General features: G+C 49.1%; 1 protein-coding gene across 1 annotated transcript in view; it reads right to left on the reverse strand.

Annotated features, from left to right (window-relative positions):
- LOC149429179 (cytochrome c1, heme protein, mitochondrial-like) overlaps positions 1–3418 on the reverse strand; it is a 35887-nt gene extending 32469 nt beyond the window's left edge. Inside the window, exon 1 of the mRNA XM_089666633.1 lies at positions 3267–3418. Coding sequence (XP_089522759.1) covers positions 3267–3416 — 150 coding nt within the window. The 5' untranslated portion in view covers positions 3417–3418. The remainder of the gene's footprint in view (positions 1–3266) is intronic.
- Positions 3419–15664: the final 12246 nt, after the last annotated feature.

The raw sequence follows: 15664 nt of genomic DNA on the forward strand, positions 1-15664 counted from the left end.
ACAGAGGGGTCATCGGGCCATCCTCTGATGTAGCACAGACAGCCCATATTGCAGGGGGAGGAGTCTGGTTGACCTGTCATGTGATGTCAGGATGTCTCCTGATGTACAGTCATGGCCGAAATTGTTGGCACCCTTGATATTTCTCCAGGAAATCATGTATTTCTCACGAAACGTATTGCATTAACACATGTTTTGCTATACACATGTTTATTCCCTTTGTGTGTATTGGGACAAAACAAAAAAAGGGAGGAAAGAAAGCAAATTCGACATAATGTCACACAAACCTCCAAAAATGGGCTGGACAAAAGTATTGGCACCCTTTCACAACTGCGGATAAATAAGAATGTTACAAGCATGTGATGCTCCTGTAAACTCACCTGGGGCAAGTAACAGGTGTGGGCAATATAGAAATCACACCTGAAAGCAGATAAAAAGGAGAGACGTTCACTTAACCTTTGCATTGTGTGTCTGTCTGTGCCACACTAAGCATGGACAACAGAAAGAGGAGACGAGAACTGTCTGAGGACCTGAGAACCAAAATTGTGGCAAAATATCAACAATCTCAAGGTTACAAGTCCATCTCCAGAGAACTAGATTTGCCTTTGTCCACAGTGCGCAACATTATCAAGAAGTTTGCAACCCATGGCACTGTAGCTAATCTCCCTGGTCGTGGACGGATGAGGAAAATTGATGAAAGATTGCAACGCAGAATAGTCCGGATGGTGGATAAGCAGCCCCAAACATGTTCCAAAGACATTCAAGCTGTCCTGCAGGCTCAGGGAACATCAGTGTCAGCGCGAACTATCCGTCGACATTTAAATGAAATGAAACGCTATGGCAGGAGACCCAGGAGGACCCCACTGCTGACACAGAGACATAAAAAAGCAAGACTACAGTTTGCCAAAATGTACTTGAGTAAGCCAAAAGCCTTCTGGGAAAACGTCTTGTGGACAGATGAGACCAAGATAGAGCTTTTCGGTAAAGCACATCATTCTACTGTTTACCGAAAACGGAATGAGGCCTACAAAGAACAAAACACAGTACCTACGGTAAAATATGGTGGAGGTTCAATGATGTTTTGGGGTTGTTTTGCTGCCTCTGGCACTGGGTGCCTTGACTGTGTGCAAGGCATCATGAAATCTGAGGATTACCAAAGGATTTTGGGTCGCACTGTAGGGCCCAGTGTCAGAAAGCTGGGTTTGCGTCCAAGATCCTGGGTCTTCCAGCAGGACAATGACCCCAAACATACGTCAAAAAGCACTCAGAAATGGATGGCAAAGAAGCGCTGGAGAGTTCTGAAGTGGCCAGCAATGAGCCCAGATCTAAATCCCATTGAACACCTGTGGAGAGATCTTAAAATTGCTGTTGGGAAAAGGTGTCCTTCCAATAAGAGAGACCTGGAGCTGTTTGCAAAGGAAGAGTGGTCCAAAATTCCGGGTGAGAGGTGTCAGAAGCTTATTGATGGTTATAGGAAGCGACTGATTTCAGTTATGTTTTCCAAAGGGTGTGCAACCAAATATTAAGTTAAGGGTGCCAATACTTTTGTCCAGCCCATTTTTGGGGTTTTGTGTGACATTATGTCATATTTGCTTTTCTGCCTCTGTTTTATATTTGTTCCAATACATACAAAGGGAATAAACATGTGTATAGCAAAACATGTGTTAATGCAATACCTTTTTTGTGTGAAATACTTGATTTTCAGGAAAAATATCAAGGGTGCCAACAATTTCGGCCATGACTGTATATACAATCAGGGGTCTCCGTGCACAGATATTGGGGGGGGGGGGGGGGTCACCCTGGTTCACAATAACCATTTGTCCTGGTGCAGCACAGACAGTCCATTATTCAGGTTCTCTGATGTTGTGACCTGTTATATACAATCAGGGGTCCCCATGTACAGATATTGGGGGGGGGGGCTGGGTGTCACCCTGGTTCAGTACAATGACTATTGGCTGTGGTGGAGCCCCAACAATCCATGTTGCAGGAGCAAGACTGGTTGTGGAATCTCAGATATCCCCATGTATATAAATGACAGAGGGGGATCACCAGTCCTCAGCACAGACAGTCCATGTTTCAGGAGGATTCAGCTTCTATAACCTCCGGTGTCCCCATGTATATAAATGACAGAGGGGGTCACCAGTCCTCAGCACAGACAGTCCATGTTTCAGGAGGATTCAGCTTCTATAACCTCGGGTGTCCCCATGTATATAAATGACAGAGGGGGTCACCAGTCCTCAGCACAGACAGTCCATGTTGCAGGATCTCTAATGATGTGACCTGTTATATACAATCAGGGGTCCCCATATACAGATATTGGGGGGGGGGTCACCCTGGTTCACAATAACTATTTGTCCTGGTGCAGCACAGACAGTCCATGTTTCAGGAAGATTTGGCTTCTATAATCTCAGGTGCCCCCATGCATATATATGACAGAGGGGGGTCACCGGTCCTCAGCACAGACAGTCCATGTTTCAGGAGGATTCAGCTTCTATAACCTCGGGTGTCCCCATGTATATAAATGACAGAGGGGGTCACCAGTCCTCAGCACAGACAGTCCATGTTTCAGGAGGATTCAGCTTCTATAATCTGAGGTGTCCCCATGTATATATGACAGAGGGGGGTCACCGGTCCTCAGCACAGACAGTCCATGTTTCAGGAGGATTCAGCTTCTATAATCTGAGGTGTCCCCATGTATATATGACAGAGGGGGGTCACCGGTCCTCAGCACAGACAGTCCATGTTTCAGGAGGATTCAGCTTCTATAACCTCGGGTGTCCCCATGTATATATGACAGAGGGGGGTCACCGGTCCTCAGCACAGACAGTCCATGTTTCAGAAGGATTCAGCTTCTATAATCTGAGGTGTCCCCATGTATATATGACAGAGGGGGGTCACCGGTCCCCAGCACAGACAGTCCATGTTGCAGGATCTCTAACGATGTTATATACAATCAGGGTCCCCATGTACAGATATTGGGGGGGTCACCCTGGTTCACTACAATGACTATTGGCAGTGGTGAAGCCCAGACAGTCCATGTTGCAGGAAGAGGATTCCAGTTCTCTAGGCCGTGGTGCCAGGTCAAGGTGTCCCCATGTATATAACTAAGAGAAGGGGTCACCAGGCCGCAGGCCTGCCCCGGTCTACACACAGGAGGTGTCTGGCCTGTCTCCCGGGTGACCTTCACTGCTCTCCCGGCCTGACTCCTCCCCCACACCGGCCGCTCCTCCCACCCCAACGCCACGCCTCCCTCTCCCGGCTCCGGTCACCTGTGGCGGCTGTGGCCAGACCGGCCTCCCCCCGAGCAGTTGTCCCGCCCGCAGCGACCTCCGGAGCACCAGGCACGCCGCCGCCATCTTTCCTGAACGGAAGTGCCAGGCCTCCCTCAGCCGGCTAAACACGTCATTTCCCGCTGCCATATTCCTCCTCCACAGCTTGTTGTAAGCCCAGTGCCTAGGGGGGGTGCTGGTGAGGCCTGAGCGCTGGGTGTACAAACATGGCGGCGCCCTACTGCTTGACTCTCCGCCTCCAACGCATGCGTGGTGCGCTCAGGGTCAGCGGCTCAATGACAAATAGCCGGCCGCAAAAGAGGACCTGTCTACGTGGCGATTTCTGTGCAAAAAATCATTAATGAGGGCTGACTCCGCCCCTGATTTCTGGGGACAGTCCCGGATGTAGGAGATGTGTGCTATATACCCTTCTATATAATGTTACAACCACTTCTTACCACCAGAGCCAGCCGCGTGAACATCGAAATGAATGAAACCCCCCCAAAATATGATATATTTCATGAAAGCAGAGACCCCGGAGAATAAATTAGTGGTAGTCACATGATATTAGTGCAAGGATTTAGCAAATGCAAAATTTTGGTATAACAATACACCAACATTTTTTTTTTATTATTTAAATTTTCATTACCTAATTTTTTGGTTAAAAAAAAAAAAGATGATGTGTTCAGTAAATAGACACCCAATATGACAAAACTGCGGCGTGAAACAGCGACAAACCAACACACTAATGTGTCCAAAGCAGCAGCAGGAAGGGATTAAAAAAAATCATTTTAAGCCTGAAGATTATAAACCATCTCCAAATATTACAGACACTCTGGAGAAAAGAAAATGGCGGTAGTTCCAATTTTTTATGTCACAGAATATTAACACAACAGTTCACAAAATGCTAAGTTTCAATTACAATACACTAAATATGTTTTTTATTTTTATAATTTTTTTCACTAATTGTATACATTTTTTAAACTAATTTTTTTTTGGTAAAATTTAAAGATGAGGAATGCGTTCAATAAATACCCAATGTGTTTAAAAAATCATTTCAGAACTAAAGATTATGTAAAACCCCCAAAACAGTGTGTGTGTGTATATATATATATATATGTGTGTGTGTGTGTGTATATATATATGTGTGTGTGTGTGTGTGTGTATATATATATATGTGTGTGTGTGTGTATATATATATATGTGTGTGTGTGTGTATATATATATATGTGTGTGTGTGTGTATATATGTGTGTGTGTGTATATATATGTGTGTGTGTGTGTATATATATATATATATATATGTGTGTGTGTGTATATATATATATGTGTGTGTGTGTATATATATGTGTGTGTGTGTATATATATGTGTGTGTGTGTGTATATATATATATATATATATGTGTGTGTGTGTATATATATATATGTGTGTGTGTGTATATATATATATATGTGTGTGTAGATATGTATAGATAGATAATAGATACAGGTGAAACTCGAAAAATTAGAATATGGCGCATTCATTCATTTATTTCAGTGCAGCAACTTAAAAGGTGAAACTAATATATGAGACTCATTACATGCAAAGCAAGATAGTTCAAGCCGTGATTTGTCATCATTGTGATGATTATGGCTTACAGCTCATGAAAACCCCAAATCCACAATCTCAGAAAATGAGAATATTCCATGCAATCAATAAAACACGGATTGTACATAGAACAATATCGGACCTCTGAAAAGTAGAAGCTGCATATGTACTCAGTACTTGGTTTGGGCCCCTTTTGCAGCAATTACTGCCTCAATGCGGCGTGGCATGGAAGCTATCAGCCTGTGGCACTGCTGAGGTGTTATGGAAGACCAGGATGCTTCAATAGCGGCCTTCAGCTCTTCTGCATTGTTCGGTCTCATGTCTCTCATCTTTCTCTTGGCAATGCCCCATAGATTGTCTATGGGGTTCAGGTCAGACGAGTTTGCTGGCCAATCAAGCACAGTAATCCCACGGTCATTGAACCAGGTTTTGGTGCTTTTGGCAGTGTGGGCGGAGCCAAGTCCTGCTGGAAAATGAAGTCAGCATCCCCATAAAGCTCGTCTGTGGAAGGAAGCATGAAGTGCTCCAAAATCTCCTGGTAGACGGCTGCGTTGACCCTGGACTTAATGAAGCACAGTGGACCAACACCAGCAGATGACATGGCTCCCCAAATCAACACAGACTGTGGAAGCTTCACACTGGACTTCAAGCATCTTGCAGTGTGTGCCTCTCCATTCTTCCTCCATACTCGGGGTCCTTGGGCCTCTCCATTCTTCCTCCATACTCGGGGTCCTTGGGCCTCTCCATTCTTCCTCCATACTCGGGGTCCTTGGGCCTCTCCATTCTTCCTCCATACTCGGGGTCCTTGTGCCTCTCCATTCTTCCTCCATACTCGGGGTCCTTGTGCCTCTCCATTCTTCCTCCATACTCGGGGCCCTTGGGCCTCTCCATTCTTCCTCCATACTCGGGGCCCTTGGGCCTCTCCATTCTTCCTCCATACTCGGGGTCCTTGGGCCTCTCCATTCTTCCTCCATACTCGGGGTCCTTGTGCCTCTCCATTCTTCCTCCATACTCGGGGTCCTTGTTCCTCTCCATTCTTCCTCCATACTCGGGGTCCTTGGGCCTCTCCATTCTTCCTCCATACTCGGGGTCCTTGGGCCTCTCCATTCTTCCTCCATACTCGGGGTCCTTGGGCCTCTCCATTCTTCCTCCATACTCGGGGTCCTTGGGCCTCTCCATTCTTCCTCCATACTCGGGGTCCTTGGGCCTCTCCATTCTTCCTCCATATTCGGGGTCCTTGGGCCTCTCCATTCTTCCTCTATACTCGGGGTCCTTGGTTTCCAAATGAGATGTAAAAGTTGTTCTCATCAGAAAAGAGGACTTTGGACCACTGAGCAGCAGACCAGGTCTGTTTTTCTTTAGCCCAGGTAAGACGCTTCTGACGTTGTTTGTTGTTCAGGAGCGGCTTGACAAGAGGAATACGACATTTGAAGCCCATGTCCAGGATCCCTCTGTGTGTGGGGGCTCTTGATGCACTGACTCCAGCCTCAGTCCACTCCTTGTGAAAGTCCCCAACACTTTTGAATGGCCTTTTCCTGACAATCCTCTCCAGGCTGCGGTCATCCCTGCTGCTTGTGCACCTTTTTCTTCCACACTTTTCCCTTCCACATAACTTTCTATTAATGTGCTTTGATACAGCACTTTGGGAACATCCAACTTCTTCTGCAATTCCCTTTTTGAGGCTTTCCCTCCTTATGGAGGGTGTCAGTGATGGTGTCAGGTCAGCAGTCTTTACCATGATTGTGATTCCTACTGAACCAGACTGAGAGACCATTTAAAGGCTCAGGAACCCTTTGCAGGTGTTATGGCTGAATGAGCTGATTAGAGTGGGACACTTTGAGCCGAGATTATTCCACCTTTTCACAATATTCTCATTTTCTGAGATTGTGGATTTGGGGTTTTCATGAGCTGTAAGCCATAATCATCACAATGATGACAAATCACGGCTTGAACTATCTTGCTTTGCATGTAATGAGTCTCATATATTAGTTTCACCTTTTAAGTTGCTGCACTGAAATAAATGAATTTTTGCACCATATTCTAATTTTTCGAGTTTCACCTGTATGTATATATCTATATATATATATTGGAAGGCAACACCCTAGAGAATAAAATAGTGGTAATTCCAATGGTTAATGTCATAGAATATTGGCAAAACGGTTGTAAAATGCAAAATTTCAGTAAAAATACACTATTTTATATTTTTTTTTACATTTTTTTAACTTTTTTTTAAGTAAAATATAAAGATGAGGATGTGTCAAATAAATAGATACTAAACTCATCAAGCCTTAAAATTGAGAAACAGAAGCAAACTGATACCCCAATTGCTACATAGGCGACAAGTTAACCTTTTAGCTGCCAGAGCCGATTTTGTGGTCTTTGTTTACATGTTTAAAAAAAATTATTTTAGGCCTGAGGATTACGTAAAACCCCCCAAAACATGACCTATTTTCTGGAAGGCGACACCCTAGAGAATAAAATAGTGGTAGTTTTCATTTTTAATGTCACATAATATTAGCACAACGGTTGTAAAATTTCAGTAAAAAAGACACTGTTTTTTTTTTTCATTTTTTTAAACTAATTTAGTTTTTTTTGTAAAATGTAATGATGAGGATGTTTCGAAAAACTTGATACTCAACATGTCAAGCCTTAAAATTGAGAAACAGTGATAAACCAATACCTAAAATGGTACAAAAGCATTGTGTTAACCTTTTCACTGCCAGAGCCATTTGTGCATGTTTTATTTGAAAATTTATGTTTTTTATGAAAATTTTAAAAAATAATAAACTAAAAAAAAAATATTTTTATTTTTAATTTTTGATACCCATTATTTTCCAAACAAATAAAATAAAGACGAGGACGTGCCGAATAAATAGATGCCAAACACGTCACGCCTTAAAGCTGAGAAACAGAAACAAACTGATAGCCCAAATGGTACATAGGCGACAATTTAACCCTTTTATGCCACATAATATTAGCACAACTGGTTGTAAAATGCAAAATTTCAGTAAAAATACCCTATTTTATATTTTTTAACATTTTTTTAACTACTTTTCTTTTTGGTAAAATATAAAGATGAAGATGTGTCAAATAAATAGATACCAAACTCATCAAGCCTTAAACTTGAGAAACAGAAACAGACTGATACCCCAAATGGTACATAGGCAACAATTTAACCCTTTTGCTGCCAGAGCCGCTTTTGTGTTTTTTGTTTACATGTTTAAAAAAATTATTTTAGGCCCGAAGATTATGTAAAATCCCCCAAAACATGACCTATTTTCTGGAAGGCGACACCCTAGAGAATAAAATAGTGGTAGTTCCAATTTTTTATGTCATACAATATTAGTAGAGATGAGCGAAGTATTCAAAAATTCGATTCGACTGATTCGGCGAATTCGTAGAAAAATTTCGATTCGAGTCGAATATATTCGCTGTGAATTTAACTTAAAAAAGGGTGTTTCTAGGCTTCAGAGAGACTTAATATTAGTGCTGAACACTGTACCTTTAATTTAAATGCCCTTGGAGTCTGCTGGGGAAGAGAAATAATACTGTCAGGCAGTATGACATGCAGATGAGTGCCGTCGATCTTAGAATCACCGCACACTTCACTCATTTGGCCAGTCACGGGGCCAAACCAGAGTGTGGAGCCACAGTGTGGCGGTGGAGGCAGCAGCAATGGGAGGCCATACAGCACCCTATGACAAAAATGGAAACCACCAGCAGTGTGAGGAGACCTGAAAGTGGCACATAGCAGAGTGTGGCGATAGAGACAGCAGCAATGGGAGGCCGTACAGGGACCCATGACACACTCTGGACCTGGCAGCAGCATGAGGAGGCGGTACAGGGGCCCATGGCAGATTACGGGCCTGGCAGCAGCATGAGGAGTCGGTACGGGGGCCCATGGCAGATTACAGGCCTGGCAGCAGCAATGGGAGGCCGTACAGGGACCCATGACACAATCTGGACGTGGCAGCAGCATGGGGAGGCGGTACAGGGGCCCATGACAGATTACGGGCCTGGCAGCAGCATTTGGAGTCGGTACGGGGGCCCATGACACACTCTGGACCTGGCAGCAGCATGAGGAGGCGGTACAGGGGCGCATGACAGATTACGAGCCTGGCAGCAGCAACTTGGACAGGAGGACGTTCAGTTTCTGCACCGTCTGGTGCGTGCTCGCAAACTGTTGTCTCTTGGAAACGGATTCCAAGAAAGACTGCTGACGGAATCCGTGAAGAGGAGTAGCAGGAGAAGGAGCATCTGAACGAGCGGAATATGCCAACAAGCGACAACAGGGGCCCATGGCAGATTAGGGGCCTGGCAGCAGCTATGGGAGGCCCGTAATCTGCCAGCACCCTATGACAAAAAATGGAACCCACCAGCAGTGTGAGGAGACCTGAAAGTGGCACATGGCAGAGTGTGGCGATGGAGACAGCAGCAATGGGAGGCCGTACAGGGACCCATGACACACTCTGGACCTGGCAGCAGCATGAGGAGGCGGTATATAGGGGCCTATGGCAGATTAGGGGCCTGGCAGCAGCTATGGGAGGCCCGTAATCTGCCAGCACCCTATGTCAAAAAATTCTACACACCAGCAGTGTGTGAGACCTGAAAGTGGCACATGGCAGAGTGTGGCGATGGAGACAGCAGCAATGGGAGGCCGTACAGGGACCCATGAGAGACTCTGGACTTGGCAGCAGCATGAGGAGGCGGTATAGGGGCCCATGGCAGATTAGGGGCCTGGCAGCAGCTATGGGAGGCCCGTAATCTGCCAGCACCCTATGACAAAAAATGGAACACACCAGCAGTGTGAGGAGACCTGAAAGTGGCACATGTTTGGGGCATGATTCATGGCGGATTTAGTCAGTTGTGTCAGGAACTGGTGGTTTGAAATCCAGACTAATCCACGCCTGATTCATTTTCACAAACGTCAGTCTCTCCACACTTTGGGTGGACAGTCGTGTCCTCCGCGGAGTTGCAATACCTCCTGCCGCACTAAACACGCGCTCCGATGCCACGCTACTGGCCGGGCATGACAGCCTTTCAAGGGCAAATTCAGCTAGTTGGGGCCAAAGGTCAAGTTTCGTTGCCCAGTAGTCAAGGGGATTGTCTACCTCGGTTGGCAGGGTGCTGTCCAAGTAGGCCTAAGCCTGTTGTTTGAGGTCCTGCTCCAGGTCCACCTGATGCTGCTGCTGCTGCTGCTGCTGCGGCTGGTTAGTAGTTTCCTCACTGCGCTGGTGAAGAAAGCTACTCATCATCGACTGCAGACTGAGGCAGCCGCTGCTGGTGGAGCTGCCACTGCTCCTACCACCCCACCCCTCCCCTGCTGCCATGGCAGCGGAACGCGAGCGCACAGGGCCCACAGTGTCTGAGGATGGACGTTGGCGCAGACAGGCAGAGACCAGCTGACTACATAGGTGGTTTTTATAGTACGTTATTTTGGCCTCCCTCTCAGCAGGTGTGAAAAAGGCCACCATTTTTGAACGGTAGCGAGGGTCCAACAAGGTGGACAGCCAAAAGTCATCCCTCTGTCTGATGGTTATTATTCGGCTGTCGCTACGCAAGCAACCGAGCATGCTATGGGCCATTTGTGCCAAGGAATGCGAGGGACTCCCTGCCTCCATCTCCACAGCATACTGCCACGGTGCGTCTGGGTCCTCTGTCTCCTCCTCCTCCTCCTCCTCTACCAGATGCTCCTGCTCCTCCACTCCTGTCCGCTGAGTGGAAAAACCACCCATTTCACTCAATAATTCCTGAGCACCAATGTCCTCCTCTACCTCCTCCTCTTCTTCCTGTCCTGCCCCCACAGGGGTCATGTGGCGTTGAGATCTGTGCGCCACGTCTACCGCACCCTGACCAGCCATTGTTAACAGCATTTGTTCCAGGACGTGCAACAGAGGAATGACGTCGTTCATCCCATAGTCCTGCCGACTCACGAATAGCGTGGCCTCCTCAAAGGGCCTGAGCAAGCGCAGGTGTCACGCATGAGCTGCCAATGGCTGACATCTAAGTTACACAGGGAGTACCTTTATCCGCTTTTAACATCAGGAAATCGGTGATGGCCTTTCGCTGTTCGTAAAGGCGGTCTAACATATGTAGGGTTGAATTCCACCTTGTTGCAACGTCACAGCATGAGGAGTCGGTACGGGGGCCCATGGCAGATTACGTGCCTGGCAGCAGCAATGGGAGGCCCGTAATCTGCCAGCACCCTATGTCAAAAAATTCAACACACCAGCAGTGTGAGGAGACCTGAAAGTGGCACATGGCAGAGTGTGGCTATGGAGACAGCAGCAATGGGAGGCCGTACAGGGACCCATGACACACTCTGGACTTGGCAGCAGCATGAGGAGGCGGTATAGGGGCCCATGGCAGATTAGGGGCCTGGCAGCAGCAATGGGAGGCCCGTAATCTGCCAGCACCCTATGTCAAAAAATTCTACACACCAGCAGTGTGAGGAGACCTGAAAGTGGCACATGGCAGAGTGTGGCGATGGAGACAGCAGCAATGGGAGGCCGTACAGGGACCCATGACAGACTCTGGACCTGGCAGCAGCATGAGGAGGCGGTATATAGGGGCCTATGGCAGATTAGGGGCCTGGCAGCAGCTATGGAAGGCCCATAATCTGCCAGCACCCTATGTCAAAAAATTCTACACACCAGCAGTGTGTGAGGAGACCTGAAAGTGGCACATGGCAGAGTGTGGCGATGGAGACAGCAGCAATGGGAGGCCGTACAGGGACCCATGACAGACTCTGGACCTGGCAGCAGCATGAGGAGGCGGTATATAGGGGCCCATGGCAGATTAGGGGCCTGGCAGCAGCAATGGGAGGCCCGTAATCTGCCAACACCCTATGTCAAAAAATTCTACACACCAGCAGTGTGTGAGGAGACCTGAAAGTGGCACATGGCAGAGTGTGGCGATGGAGACAGCAGCAATGGAAGGCCGTACAGGGACCCATGACAGACTCTGGACCTGGCAGCAGCATGAGGAGGCGGTATATAGGGGCCTATGGCAGATTAGGGGCCTGGCAGCAGCTATGGGAGGCCCGTAATCTGCCAGCACCCTATGTCAAAAAATTCTACACACCAGCAGTGTGTGAGACCTGAAAGTGGCACATGGCAGAGTGTGGCGATGGAGACAGCAGCAATGGGAGGCCGTACAGGGACCCATGAGAGACTCTGGACCTGGCAGCAGCATGAGGAAGCGGTATATAGGGGCCTATGGCAGATTAGGGGCCTGGCAGCAGCTATAGGAGGCCCATAATCTGCCAGCACCCTATGTCAAAAAATTCAACACACCAGCAGTGTGAGGAGACCTGAAAGTGGCACATGGCATGAGACACTGTGGACCTGGCAGCAGCATGAGGAGGCGGTATATAGGGGCCCATGGCAGATTAGGGGCCTGGCAGCAGCTATGGGAGGCCCATAATCTGCCAGCACCCTATGTCAAAAAATTCTACACACCAGCAGTGTGTGAGGAGACCTGAAAGTGGCACATGGCAGAGTGTGGCGATGGAGACAGCAGCAATGGGAGGCCGTACAGGGACCCATGACAGACTCTGGACCTGGCAGCAGCATGAGGAGGCGGTATATAGGGGCCCATGGCAGATTAGGGGCCTGGCAGCAGCAATGGGAGGCCCGTAATCTGCCAACACCCTATGTCAAAAAATTCTACACACCAGCAGTGTGTGAGGAGACCTGAAAGTGGCACATGGCAGAGTGTGGCGATGGAGACAGCAGCAATGGGAGGCCGTACAGGGACCCATGAGAGACTCTGGACCTGGCAGCAGCATGAGGAAGCGGTATATAGGGGCCTATGGCAGATTAGGGGCCTGGCAGCAGCAATGGGAGGCCCGTAATCTGCCAACACCCTATGTCAAAAAATTCTACACACCAGCAGTGTGTGAGGAGACCTGAAAGTGGCACATGGCAGAGTGTGGCGATGGAGACAGCAGCAATGGGAGGCCGTACAGGGACCCATGACAGACTCTGGACCTGGCAGCAGCATGAGGAGGCGGTATATAGGGGCCTATGGCAGATTAGGGGCCTGGCAGCAGCTATGGGAGGCCCGTAATCTGCCAGCACCCTATGTCAAAAAATTCTACACACCAGCAGTGTGTGAGACCTGAAAGTGGCACATGGCAGAGTGTGGCGATGGAGACAGCAGCAATGGGAGGCCGTACAGGGACCCATGAGAGACTCTGGACCTGGCAGCAGCATGAGGAAGCGGTATATAGGGGCCTATGGCAGATTAGGGGCCTGGCAGCAGCTATAGGAGGCCCATAATCTGCCAGCACCCTATGTCAAAAAATTCAACACACCAGCAGTGTGAGGAGACCTGAAAGTGGCACATGGCATGAGACACTGTGGACCTGGCAGCAGCATGAGGAGGCGGTATATAGGGGCCCATGGCAGATTAGGGGCCTGGCAGCAGCTATGGGAGGCCCATAATCTGCCAGCACCCTATGTCAAAAAATTCAACACACCAGCAGTGTGAGGAGACCTGAAAGTGGCACATGGCAGAGTGTGGCTATGGAGACAGCAGCAATGGGAGGCCGTACAGGGACCCATGACACACTCTGGACTTGGCAGCAGCATGAGGAGGCGGTATAGGGGCCCATGGCAGATTAGGGGCCTGGCAGCAGCAATGGGAGGCCCGTAATCTGCCAGCACCCTATGTCAAAAAATTCTACACACCAGCAGTGTGAGGAGACCTGAAAGTGGCACATGGCAGAGTGTGGCGATGGAGACAGCAGCAATGGGAGGCCGTACAGGGACCCATGACAGACTCTGGACCTGGCAGCAGCATGAGGAGGCGGTATATAGGGGCCTATGGCAGATTAGGGGCCTGGCAGCAGCTATGGGAGGCCCATAATCTGCCAGCACCCTATGTCAAAAAATTCTACACACCAGCAGTGTGTGAGGAGACCTGAAAGTGGCACATGGCAGAGTGTGGCGATGGAGACAGCAGCAATGGGAGGCCGTACAGGGACCCATGACAGACTCTGGACCTGGCAGCAGCATGAGGAGGCGGTATATAGGGGCCCATGGCAGATTAGGGGCCTGGCAGCAGCAATGGGAGGCCCGTAATCTGCCAACACCCTATGTCAAAAAATTCTACACACCAGCAGTGTGTGAGGAGACCTGAAAGTGGCACATGGCAGAGTGTGGCGATGGAGACAGCAGCAATGGGAGGCCGTACAGGGACCCATGACAGACTCTGGACCTGGCAGCAGCATGAGGAGGCGGTATATAGGGGCCCATGGCAGATTAGGGGCCTGGCAGCAGCTATGGGAGGCCCGTAATCTGCCAGCACCCTATGTCAAAAAATTCTACACACCAGCAGTGTGTGAGACCTGAAAGTGGCACATGGCAGAGTGTGGCGATGGAGACAGCAGCAATGGGAGGCCGTACAGGGACCCATGAGAGACTCTGGACCTGGCAGCAGCATGAGGAAGCGGTATATAGGGGCCTATGGCAGATTAGGGGCCTGGCAGCAGCTATAGGAGGCCCATAATCTGCCAGCACCCTATGTCAAAAAATTCAACACACCAGCAGTGTGAGGAGACCTGAAAGTGGCACATGGCATGAGACACTGTGGACCTGGCAGCAGCATGAGGAGGCGGTATATAGGGGCCCATGGCAGATTAGGGGCCTGGCAGCAGCTATGGGAGGCCCATAATCTGCCAGCACCCTATGTCAAAAAATTCTACACACCAGCAGTGTGAGGAGACCTGAAAGTGGCACATGGCAGAGTGTGGCTATGGAGACAGCAGCAATGGGAGGCCGTACAGGGACCCATGACACACTCTGGACTTGGCAGCAGCATGAGGAGGCGGTATAGGGGCCCATGGCAGATTAGGGGCCTGGCAGCAGCAATGGGAGGCCCGTAATCTGCCAACACCCTATGTCAAAAAATTCTACACACCAGCAGTGTGTGAGGAGACCTGAAAGTGGCACATGGCAGAGTGTGGCGATGGAGACAGCAGCAATGGGAGGCCGTACAGGGACCCATGACAGACTCTGGACCTGGCAGCAGCATGAGGAGGCGGTATATAGGGGCCCATGGCAGATTAGGGGCCTGGCAGCAGCTATGGGAGGCCCATAATCTGCCAGCACCCTATGTCAAAAAATTCTACACACCAGCAGTGTGTGAGGAGACCTGAAAGTGGCACATGGCATGAGACACTGTGGACCTGGCAGCAGCATGAGGAGGCGGTATATAGGGGCCCATGGCAGATTAGGGGCCTGGCAGCAGCTATGGGAGGCCCATAATCTGCCAGCACCCTATGTCAAAAAATTCTACACACCAGCAGTGTGTGAGGAGACCTGAAAGTGGCACATGGCAGAGTGTGGCGATGGAGACAGCAGCAATGGGAGGCCGTACAGGGACCCATGACAGACTCTGGACCTGGCAGCAGCATGAGGAGGCGGTATATAGGGGCCCATGGCAGATTAGGGGCCTGGCAGCAGCAATGGGAGGCCCATAATCTGCCAGCACCCTATGTCAAAAAATTCTACACACCAGCAGTGTGAGGAGACCTGAAAGTGGCACATGGCAGAGTGTGGCTATGGAGACAGCAGCAATGGGAGGCCGTACAGGGACCCATGACAGACTCTGGACCTGGCAGCAGCATGAGGAAGCGGTATATAGGGGCCTATGGCAGATTAGGGGCCTGGCAGCAGCAATGGGAGGCCCGTAATCTGCCAACACCCTATGTCAAAAAATTCTACACACCAGCAGTGTGTGAGGAGACCTGAAAGTGGCACATGGCAGAGTGTGGCGATGGAGACAGCAGCAATGGGAGGCCGTAC

The sequence above is a fragment of the Staurois parvus genome, unplaced genomic scaffold (genome assembly GCF_062004578.1).
Source record: "Staurois parvus isolate SC_StPar_1 unplaced genomic scaffold, SC_StPar_1.0 ptg002756l, whole genome shotgun sequence".
Taxonomy (NCBI): domain Eukaryota; kingdom Metazoa; phylum Chordata; class Amphibia; order Anura; family Ranidae; genus Staurois; species Staurois parvus.